The 12,360-nt window shown below is 36.4% G+C and overlaps 1 protein-coding gene and 1 pseudogene across 1 annotated transcript; one reads left to right on the top strand and one right to left on the bottom strand.

Annotated features, from left to right (window-relative positions):
- Window positions 1-659: 659 nt before the first annotated feature.
- On the top strand, window positions 660-1,253 carry LOC149170849 (pentatricopeptide repeat-containing protein At1g06140, mitochondrial pseudogene; annotated as a pseudogene).
- A 9,369-nt stretch (window positions 1,254-10,622) lies between these two features.
- On the bottom strand, window positions 10,623-11,664 carry LOC149170848 (uncharacterized). Its single transcript, XM_089427375.1, has one exon. It carries the CDS (start codon window positions 11,439-11,441, stop codon window positions 10,824-10,826), a length of 618 nt encoding a protein of 205 aa, XP_089283501.1. The 5' UTR covers window positions 11,442-11,664; the 3' UTR covers window positions 10,623-10,823.
- Between the last annotated feature and the right edge of the window lie 696 nt (window positions 11,665-12,360).

The raw sequence follows: 12,360 nt of genomic DNA, 5'->3' as shown, positions 1-12,360 counted from the left end.
TCAGATGACTTTGTGGTGAGTGCCCTTCTTAACATGTACACTAAATGTGGGAGTATAGATTCTGCACGACAAGTGTTTGACATAATGCCTCAGATGGATGTGGTCTCATGGAATGCAATGATCACAAGTTATTCCCAAAATGGGTTTATTGATGAGTCGATTGAACTCTTTCATAAAATGAAGCTGGAAGGAGACTCGCATGTCATTTTCTATGTAATGGGACCCTCAATGAAATATTGGAGCACTTCGATATGCTCTGATCTTTAACGACAATAACAAAATAAAAATCCAACCACACAGAAACAAAATAATGAAATCCACAAATAACAACCACATAAAAATACAATACTTCATGGCATTACGACTCAATTTATAAAAAGGCTTTCTCATGTTTTGATCCACTCTAAAGGTCATATAATTTTTACCAAGCAGTAGTAATAAGCCCTTTCTTGATTTACTATTTAACCATTCTTATAGTAACATTTTATTGTTGTTTACATTTACTAACCATTATAGCTCCACCACAACTAATTTAAGGGAATTTTTATAAGTGCTCAGATCTGTGTGTGACGTGTGACCTATGTGTGCTTTCCTAGGTCACGTGTGTCTCCTGAAATAGCTCAAGGGAGAGGAAAATAGTTTTGGCACTCTTTTCCCTAATGCAACTAGAAGGTGTGACATCAAATTCAGTCACAATTTCCAGTGTTCTCCCTGCATGTACCCAATTAGCAGCTCTACATCATGGCAAAGAGATTCATGTTTATATACTTAAAATTGAACCAGAGTTGGATGTTTTTTTCAGAAACAGCCTCATAGACATGTATGCTAAATGTGGCATCATACAAAATGCATATCGCGTCTTCAACGAAATGTCTGTAAGAGATGTAGTTTCATGGAATGCGATGATTGGAGGGTATGCAATGCACGGGCATGGTGAAGGGGCATTATTGCTTTTCCACCAAATGCAACAGGCAGGCATGAGTCCTGATAATATAACATTTTTCGGTGTACTCTCTGCATGCAGCCATTCAGACCTAGTGGATGAAGGATGGAAACATTTTCACAGCATGAGTCAAGACTTTCACATTGAACCAAACAGTGAGCACTATGCTTGTATGGTTGACCTTCTTGGCCGCTCTGGGAACTTCAATGAGGTGCAGGATTTGTTTAGCAAAATGCCAGTAGAACCTAGTGCCAGTCTGTGGGGTGCTTTGCTTGGTGCCTGCAATATACGTAACATTTACAAACTCTAACACATGAATATCCCAAGTACAATTTTTATAGCATCATTTATGTACCAACTGAGGCCAAAAAATAGAGGACTACTATCATTAGGCATTAGGACCAATCTCTCTAAAAGCAAGACATTCGGTATGGTGTCTATATTAGAAATACCTAGTTTTTACGCAACTAAGCTTTATGTCTATATGCCCGAAACTAAGTTGTACAGAAAGAGAACTAAGGCCGAACATCTCTTCAAGTTAGAGCTAGTTATTCAGTGAAAGAAGATAAGGACAATGATACCACTGGATTTTATGGCGAATTGTTGTTCAAGACATATAGAGCAGCCTGTCGTCCCCTTGGTAACACAGTGTCTTATGTTAATGCTGCCTTCTTGGCTCGAATTTTGTTTAATAAGCCTGGGGGAAACCGAATTATTGAGATGCCTTCTTGGCTCGAATTTCTTTCAATAAGCCTGGGGGTAACCGCATTATTGAGAGTGTTCGACTTGCTTTTGGTGTGAGCCACACCATAAGGGTTATAACTTATGCTGTTCTTTTGGAAGCAGTTCCATTGCTTAATGTCACATAGTCCCTGGGATTCATAGTGAGGCACCTATAAGCCATGCAAAGATTATAAGTGACAAAAGTTCTTTGTCTAATGAAAATTATAAACTACTAACTTCATGTGCCATGTGGACCCCACATGAAGGCCATACTCCTTACTACTAAGTTCCCCAGTTCCCCAAAACAACCATGCAATACATGGAGGATTCCACGTGATTACTTGGAGTCTCTCTGTTGAGCTTGATTTTCTCGATTTTGATCGAGCCCTGCCATTTAAATTTCTTTATGCATTGCAATTGAAATCTGCAATTGAATATATTATCTACAAATATTCCGTAGTAAACTTAAGAATCAGTGCAACATACTTTTGCAGGAGGGTAGTGAATAACAACATTCATACTTCGTTGCAGGAGGATAGTCAATAGCGGCATTCATGCACAGGGAAAAACAGGGAAAATGGCTCCATAAGAGAACTTGCATACAAGATGGGTATTCACTACATGTTATTCCTGAAGGCATGAAAGTGAAATGAGGATTATTTCCTACTTGTTCGTGCAAGTAACCAATAGCGACCCGCATTTCTAAACTGATCCACTAAGAATTGAAGGTTATCCTTGCACTCTCTCTTTGGTCAAGCAAGCAGCTTCGAGGCACAGTTTTTCCTTTCTTCTGTGCCCTAACCACTGGTTAATTGGTCAAGTGAGCCAAGAATATAGGTCTCTTTACCAAGAGAAAATGCAAGATTGTACATAGCAATCATATCAATGTTTGAATGTATCACACTTGGATGAAAAGAAAAATGCTTACATCCACCAAAACACTATGCCTAATTAGCCCTCTGAAGGCTATGTCCTCGCTTCGGTTCTGGCTCTAAGCTGGCCCATCGATGCCTACCTGGATCGACTAGTGGCAATGACTCCTGTCATCGACAACACAGGTGTTTGTCAATAAGGTGTGGTTCTGCTGCACCAGGCAACAAATGGCAGCGCTAAGAAAATGGTGGGATTACGCTGGACTTAGAAGAGAACTTGCATACAATATGGGTATTGGCTACCACAACAGTTTCTCAAAACTCATGATCTTCTCTTTTCCAGCCGACCTTCATCCGAGGTAAAACAAGAAACATTTCTCAGCGTACTCTGTAGCCACAACGTTTGCTTAGTATTCAATTCGAGTCGGTGAAAAGTTGAAAGGGCATAGATTTAAGATTGTGAATAATATTGTGGTTGCAGTGGATGAGAGTGAGGAGAGTATGTGCACCTGTGAATGATATGTTTGAGACTACTTTGTAGCTTTATTCAGACTTCAGAAGAAGCAGCTTTCATTAGACTTCTGAAGAAGCCAAGCTAATGCCTCCTGCAGCAAAATGAAAAAGGAAAATAAACAGAAGCTGGAAAATGTTGGGGGAAGACATGTATTACTCTGCATGAATCATAATGTTTGTCTTGCTCTTACTAGAAAATATTTGCAGAATCAAAGCATTAGAAAAATATTGATGTATGTCTTGCTCTTATTAGAAAACATTTGCAAAATCAAAGCATTAGAGTTAAAAAATATTTGCAGAATCAAAACATTAGAGAAAATATTTGCAAAGCATTAGAGAAAATATTTGCAGTGTGGCTTCAATATCCTGCCATCCTACAATGAGAATCAAAGCATGAGAATCAAAGAATTAGAGCAAATTCTTGTTTGAGAAATTTGCAACATAAGTAAATTCCTCTTTGAGAAATCTGCGAAAAGGTTGGTTGCGATAGAGTCTTTGGAAGGCCAGCTGCCATACAGTCTTTGAGAAATTTACAAAAAGGTTGGTTGCGATAGAGTCTTTGGAAGGCTTACTACCATATAGTCTTTGAGAAATATGCAAAAAGGTCGGCTACGATAGAGTCGTTGGCTGCCATATAATATTTAGAATTGAAGAAGAACTGAAGACAAGTGGCTACTGCCATGCAAAATTCATGTTACTACCCTGCAAAGTTGCTTTCAATATGTGTGATGTCTACAATCTTGTAACCTCTTAATTTTTCCAAACATGAAATGTCTTCAAAACTAATGTTAGCATTAAATAATTGAGATTGAAACTATCAAGATCAATTGACATTTATCCTAACTTTTAAGTACATTTTGCCTCGATATGAGGCCAAATAAGATGTTTAAATCACAGATTTGTCAGATTGGTCAAAATAACGGTGAGAAGAAACCTATAGGTTGATGAAAAGGTGTTTAAAAATACTTTATAAAATATAAATTAAAAACATTAGGTTTATGTGAATTAAGTAACTTAGTTCCTGTGTTGGTTCCTGTGCCAGACTAATGAAGCAGCTGAAAACTGATTACAGTACTCCCTACAGCACTGAAGATGCAGGGAGTAATAACAATATAATAATAATGTAAAAGTGAGAATGCTAAAATATTGAATTTATTATTATTAATTTATTTATTCATTTAAATTAAAAAATTATAATACGTAATTATTTTTTAAATAAATATTATCTATGTCATATATTAATATAAATTTTATTGTTTTTAATAATTATAAACTTATTATTTTCTATGGTACTTTAATATAATATTTAATATTTTTTATAACTACAATTTCTTTAATATGGAGTTTATTGTTTTCTATAACTTTTTTAGTATAGAAATTATTGGTGCGAGTCTGCGGAATATCTTTCTTGGGATTTGTCTAATGGTTGAGGTGACAAGGGTCATTGGGCCGCAACAAAGCCCTCCTTGCATGTGTGGATGGTGGGATGGTAAGGTAGTGGGAATGCAAGAGTTTAATGCTTGTGGTGCGGGATGCAAAGCGTATAACCTCTAGAGGGAAAGGCAGGGTAACATTTTGTGTGCAAGCATTTGGATATTGTATTGGGTTCTCTCGATCGGGCCAACGCGAACAAGGTGGTGGAACCAGCCTCAGGCCGCATCCTCACTCACCGGGTTGATGGAGCTTGACATCGGGTATGTATTCCTCCTTTCAACGCCTCCCTGTCCATGGCATGTACGCTATAGCTTTGTCTGTATCCTGCATGTGGGTTGGAATGGAATTTGGTGTCCTGAAAGAAGAATATTATCTGTAATTTTGACGATTGCATATGATGTGGGGTGTGTTGTTTCTATTCTAGTGTCTATTATCTATGGCTTTTTCTGTCCCGCATGGGAATGTTTGTCCATCTCTGACGTAGACGTGGTAGGCTCAAAATCTGTATACTTAACAAAGGAAAGCTTTTTAATTTTCTTCTTGTCTTGAACATGGATATGTATTTAAAATCTCTGTTTATGAATTTTAATGATAATGTTGTGGTTCGTATGGAGTTTTGGCTCAGGGAGTGGATCCTTATTGTAATTCATGTAAAGGGTTAGAACAATTTCAGAAATTTGGGGCATCTTGGCCTCCTAAGCATGAGGTGTTGTGCGGGGGATATGAATGGTGGTGCAAACCTCCTGTTTCAAATTTAACTCTTATCCTTAGGCTAAAGCCTAGCATAATTTGTATCTTGCTCCTTCTTAATGTACCTATAGCAGGTTCTTATAATTTGTGTTTATGTTGTGACCACGGGATAACCATTGGGAATTGGTTTGAGGTTGACAACATTAGTTGGACAAACAATGGTTTTAGGGACACAAAGGGTTTCATAATGGCTCATGGTGCTATGTCGTCGAGCAATGGCAATCGGGGCAATGGTCGTAATCTTGGGAAACGAGTAGCAGAGGCTCCTCCTCTCTCTGATCCCCGAAGATGAGTGGTCATAGAATAGATGCCTAAATCCTCCAGGAGGCGGCTTAGTCTCACAATGTTGGAACTCTAGCCAAAGTTAAAAAAACGATATCAACTTGGGAAGTAGAGCTCAACTAGAGAGCAGGAGTTGAAGTGTAGGTTGAAGATTGGTGGGTTCTAGTTCCCGATCCTCAACATACTCGTGGAAAAAACACCCATTATAAACAAACATTTCATTTATATTAGTTAATGAAAAGTTTGGTTACCAAAGCTATCATGACCTTACCAGTTGATGTTGGTAAACTTGATCCTGGCTTCAAGTAATTTAGAAGGAATTCCAGTTGATTCAATTCAAGATTCAACAACAAAATATGTGCCTAGGACGTATAGAGAAACACATTTCGTGTCTCCCACAACAAAAAATTCTAGGGTCTAATGCACATGACCCATCTCCTGTGGAGTCCTCCAAGGACTAGATGTTATTTCAGTTTAGTTTTGGATGTTTTTTTGGTTTCTTTTCCTGTTATATATGTTGGCTAGTGCTCAATATTGTATCTTAGTAGACAAAAATTACTTATTAGACATTCAGGCCTATAAGGTCTTGTATAACATGTTGTACCTGTTTCACGTAGGCAATCCTTGGCTGCAAAAACTACACCAGGAAACCAACTCAACCAGCCTTTAAGTTCAAGCTGGTCCTTGAATCAGAGGGGGCTCCCTCAGTTGTTACGAGGCTTTGTTTAATGATGTTCACCTATCACTAAAAAACAACCTTTGAAGCACAATGGCCAGATTTATGGTTTTAATTGCGGGTGGTTGGCGATCAATGACAATCCCTAATCATGATTAAAGGCCTCTCTCACAGGGTCCCTTCTGAAAGTGTCAGCTTCCAGCCTGACAGAATGACTTATCTTTTCAAGGATTATGATAGAAGAATATAAGGAGATTCCTAATAATTGAGGAGTGAGACAGACTACTTAACGACTAGGGAAATTTGGATGCGCGTAGACTATTTCTACAGCGCAACAAAACATATTTAGAGTATTCAAGAAGGCCAAACTAAAACCAATTTTAAGAGGAGATATTTCAGACAGATAGTCCAATAAGGTAATCTCTCTTAATGGCTATCAGAAAGCACACAACAAAACCAATTAAAGAGGAGTTATGATGAAAAAAGAGTCCAATAAATAAAACTCTTTCTAAATATAATGATTTTGCAAACATTCCTATAAACACTTTTATCATGTGTCGAAATAAGATATGAAAAACTCGAAAAACATACTCGAAGCACGAAATTCTGTCAAAACTAGAGTCGTAAGGCTTTCATTAGAGAAACTACAATAGAAGCTTTATTACAGAGTGAATAATATTGGCATTAAAATCCAACACCAATTACTTCAACTGATGAAGTATTTATACAAATTCTAAACTAAAATATCTTGAAAAAATATCAAGATTTGTTTACAAATATCTTAAACTATTTTACACAAATAGAACTGAAATATAGGACATTAAAAACTAATGTATCTACTTGGCACTATAATTATGCATTGCTATTTACAAAAAAAAAGAAATTCGAATTGAATTTCAACTCTTAGTTGATGAGGTGGCCTAACTGCCTTTAAGCATTTTCCTCCCGAAATCCTGCAAAATAAGGTTCAATCATGCCTTTGTATATCTCAATCCGAGATGGTTCTGTAAAATTGAGTGAGGTTATTGTAGATGAATATTTTCCTGAGATAAACCTCTCTTTGTTTCTCAAAATTCATCTCTAGCTGTTCACAATACTTTCTGCAAAAAGATGTCAAAAAAGGAATTTAAACATTCCAAAAAATAGGCTATGAAGATGTACTTGTATCTCTGATTATGTAATAGCTGAGTAAAATATGAAGTAGGTTATTGTACTTGAGCATCTTAGGAACACAAACTTCCTTAAGTTTCACAAGAATCATCTTTGATTATACACAATAGTTTTTGCAAAAATGTGGCTTAAACAGGACATTGCAGAGTCGGAAAAATAGGCTAAACATGATGAGAGTGTATATACCAACCCCTAACACCTGTGTGAAAAGTGAGATAGGCTTTTGTATTTTGGAATCTTATGAACCAAAACATCTTCCAGTTTCCAAATATTCATCTTTGTTTAGTCACACTATCCTCTGCAAAAAGGTGACTAAAACAGGAAATTTCTGGAAAACATTCCTTCAAAGATGCATTTGCATCTCCCAATCCATAATAGTTGTTACAAAAATGAGAGAGGTTTTCGTACATGAGGATGCTATCAACAAAAACCTCTTTCATTTTTTGAAAATCCGTTCTCAAAAGTCTGTAAACCATGTTTGAATTTACATTATTACATCATTTTAATCATGTTTAAATGCATGATTAACTAAATCAACTAGCTAATGAAACTTAAATTTACATTTTGAGGGTGCATTTACTCTTGCAAACCCATTTATTATTTCTAAACTACTAAAACCTATTATATCAGCAAATTTAAATTATCAAAACTAATCATGTTACAACATGACACATGTAAGACTTTCATATTTTGGATGGATTACAATGAGTTTAGGTGGCCAACAATGTTAGTTTCCCTTTTGGGCGAGTTGAAGCCACTTCATGGATGTAACCTGCGTTTTCTTTTCTTTTTCTCTTTTATGAATCTAGGATAATCGGTAACTGGTGAGAGTTATCCTGAACAGAATGAAAAGAAACTTTAGGGCCAACCAAATGGTAGCATTTCCTACCTTACCTTTTCATGGGTCAATACAACGGAATTTGATAACTATGGCATCCCTCTATTTTAAATAGGCAGTAATCTTTTTGCCAATTATAAATTCCAATTCTAAAGTTGAAAACTAAAAAATATATATTTTTGTCATCTTAATATATAAAATTCTCAATAATCACTTCCTTACCTATCTATATTCAGTGTTTTTCAAATACTATTTAAAATACCAAATTACTATTTAACTTAATTGAACCTGCTGTATGGTTATATATATTACCTACATTGAAACGTGTATTAAATTTTGAAACGTATGCCTGACACAAGATTTCGCTGGCTGCCAAATGAATGAGAAAAGAAAATAGGAGCGTTTGAAACGTATGCCGGTCACATTTTGCAACGTATGCCTGACAACTTGAAGATTTCGCTGGCTGCCAAATGAATGAGAAAAGAAAATAGGAGCGGCTATGCGAGTCAAGATTTTTTTTTTTTTGTGATGATTGATCCCGAGAGGAGCAGGTCGATATTTTGGTGTTTAAAGATTTGAGTTAAAGAGTTTAGGTTAACCGGAAGAAAATGATCCATATCCACAGCTTTTCCACTGAGTGGTGATGGCGAATTCAGGGCCTGCGTTGATGAATTCATACACCTTGGTTTCTTCGTTTGTAAGCATACCATCACCAGCGAATTCACAAACCCAACACTACTGCATACGCTTCGGATATATTTGCAGTTTGGAATTCTATATCTTATAGATTATTTGTGATTAATCATCCAGGGAGCTCAGAAATTGAAAATATCACATATTTGTTATAACGCTTCGCGTATATTTGCAGTTTGGAATTCTATATCTTATAGGTTATTTGTGATTAACCACCCGGGAGCTCAGAAATTGAACATATCACATAATTGTTATTGTTGTTTGGCTGATCATATAATAAGGATAAGTTGCAATGGCTGCCGAGTGCTTTGAAAGCTGCAAAGGTCAATTAATCCTGGGGACAGATTCAAGCGCCTCTCGGATTCTTGTTAAAAAGAATATATGGTTCTCGGTGAGAGCCAGTATATTTATGGATTGATGGTGAATTCATCCATTTTTCTATAAAGTTTGGATAGCAACGGTTCAACCTGGCTTTCAGACTCTATATGCCTTTCTTCGTATAAACTTCCTTGTCAAATTCAGTGGTCAAAAACCGATATGCTTCCAATTGATTGCAACAATAGTATTCCAGATTTCCACCACATACTTATCTTCGCACGGGTTATTATATTTTTGTTATTGACATTTAAAACTTTACACAAGGTTTATTGAGTCTAGAAGTTTATTTTACAACTTAGTAGAGGGGATATATAAGTTTGTTCATTTTTTTTTGTTCCTTTTAAATAATATCCTCTAAACTTAGTATAGGGGATATGTAAGTTTGTTCATCTCTTTGTTTCTTTTAAGTAATATCCCCTGTTGTAAAATGAATGTGCTGCAAAATGTAGTTTAATAAAATGAATATGCTGTAAAGTAATTAGAAGTAAAAAAATTATATCACTAAATATTAATTTTTATATTTTTCAAAAATATATCAATAAAATATTTAAATAAACTAATTGAAAATCTATATTAACTTATTTATGTGATATCAACTTCATATATATCTATATATAAAAATTGTTAAAATAAAATATTTTAATGTTGTATATAAAAAATGTTCAATATCACTTATCAATAAAATATTTTAATAAGGATTAATATTGACATATATTTAAAAAGACATTAATAATAATTAAAAACCATTTTAATTTGGATGTAGGTAATATATTTTAATGTCAGTGAGGTATATATTATATATCATTTATATATATCATATATCATTTAAAAAAAATTATGTGTATATCGTGAAAACATTAAGTTTTATGTTTGATTTATTAGCGGCCCCCAAAGGGAAGGGTTGGGATGGTCTACCATACTAATGGCATCCTGTTTCGAACATCTACAATGAAGTACTTCTGAGATGCCTTGGTAAACAAGATGCCCATAAAATCCATGAAAAGCTATTTAACATTTAAAAATACAATTTAAACAATGAAAACTAACATTGTATTTTACACTCTAAATAAATTTTCATATAAAAAAATGTATTTCTCTCTCTAATTCTTTATCTCTAATCTTACTTTACATCGATCCCATCTTAAGACTCGTGGAATTTAATCTCTCTAGCTCTTCATCTCTAATCTTATCTCTCTTTATCTCTGGACTCAGGTTAGCTCCATCCGATCCATACTTAAAGGTTAATAAAATCAATAAAAAAGAAATACAAATAATGCGGGTTAATTAAATAAAACGAAAAAAATGCAAATGATAATCGATCCGTTTGTTTGTATATACTGGTTAAAATCGTTTGTGAAAACACTATCTGCTTACAACCCAATGCAATAATATATTATATATGTCTACCATGTCTAACAGCCGCGACACAGAGGCAAATTACAGCAAAACATCTCATTTAGAAGAGCAGTTTCACATTTTACCAATAAATTCAGAGAGAAAGTGTTTCGATGTTAAAACCATGACAGCTCTGGGTTACATGTCACGCGCAGTTTACAGTTTCCGTACCTCAGGAAAATCTCCGTCAAATAACATGCCCATCCCCGGGCTTATACAATCTGTGTTTAAATAATCTTGCTTCCAGGCATCTTCGTAGAGTGCAAACTGCTGATAACTTTCAAAGCCGTCCTCGAAGTCCCAATTTTCACTAACGTATTTAAGATTCGGGTTCTCCGGCAAAACCTCATGTGTTTCCTTCGGATGTAGAGAGATTTCGTCCTTCAAGTCCAAAGTGGTGCTCGGCTGAATGCCGAGCTCGTAATCTGAAGCATCCACGAGATATGAAAGATCCACCCCGGTGTCAGAATCTAGGGTTTGGACTTCATGATCTCTACAAATCTCAGAGGCCGCCGAAGTATCCGCAGAGTTGGAGGCGAGATAAGCGGTGGAACACGTGGCAGCAATCTCTTCCTCCAGGCTTCTCATGAGTTCGCTTAGGAGCTCTTCACTGGTAGCGGATTCCTCTGCTTCCTCTGCTAATGTTTGCTCTAGTTGCAGTAGATCAAGAAACCGGCTTGTTTCTTCGCCCTGGAAGCGTTTCTGCTCCCGTACGCCGTCGGAGTCCACCAGAGCCTCGGGCTCATAGTTGCGTTTTCTGAGCGTCTGAGACATGATTGAGAGGTGGCCCGGAGATTCGAACACGGACCACAACTGTGATGCAGAGACAAGAGGAGGAGGATGATGATTCGGCTGCAGCGAAGGATTGCGTTTCCTTCCTGCCTGCTACGATTGCCTTATAGCGGAGCGGATACGATAGCAAAAATTTAATTGGAAATAAATAGGCATAGAGCGCTTCTCAACTTTTTCTAGTCACAGCAGGGCCATGCCTTGTATCTGTACGAAAAGTCTGCGGGATTTGCCTAAAGTTAAATAAAAAGTCCGGCGAGTTCCAGAATACATTGCATGCGGCGGGCATCGGTCGGGTTTAGCGAAAGTTAAAAAAAAAAAGTCTGGCGAGCTCTAGAATACATTGCATCAGGCGGGCATCGGTCGGATCTGCCATCTGCCATGCTTTAAGTGTCATCTCGATGGCAGAGGTGTCAATTTTTCAAACAATCGTTGAGGAAAGGCTTTATCGGATGACAATTTCCGCGTCAGGGGGCGGTGAGAAATTTATCTCGTGTTTTATTTAACCCCTTCATTTCAGCCGGGAGCCGAAATAGGTACAGTGAGGTGTCCTAGATAGAAATGTCCTCAAGGATTTTACACCTCTGCTTTGTTTTGTTTTAGTTATTTGATAAAGCCATATTAAAAATAAGTTCCATGATTGTCTTTAAATAATGAAGAATTCAGTTTATTTGTGAGCCCGTCTTTTCCAACCACCATTTTCACATGTAGTGAATGTGTGTATCGTTTTACTTTCTTTGCCCTCAAATTCTGAGGTCATGATAAAAGAGTGAAAAACACATGTGATGTTAATGGGTTGATGGACTATAGAATATCGCCATCTTATACACGTTTGTATCATGATATCTCTCCGTTTTTAATGTATTTGCTGCAGGTCAGCTTCGACAGCGATACTTTCTAATTA

The sequence above is a fragment of the Pinus tabuliformis genome, chromosome 4_2 (assembly GCF_031772625.1).
Source record: "Pinus tabuliformis cultivar Carrire ecotype Pingquan chromosome 4_2, CPIR1, whole genome shotgun sequence".
Lineage (NCBI taxonomy): Eukaryota > Viridiplantae > Streptophyta > Pinopsida > Pinales > Pinaceae > Pinus > Pinus tabuliformis.
The sequence above is the reverse complement of the archived record's forward strand: the minus strand, read 5'-3'. Positions and strand labels throughout refer to the sequence as shown.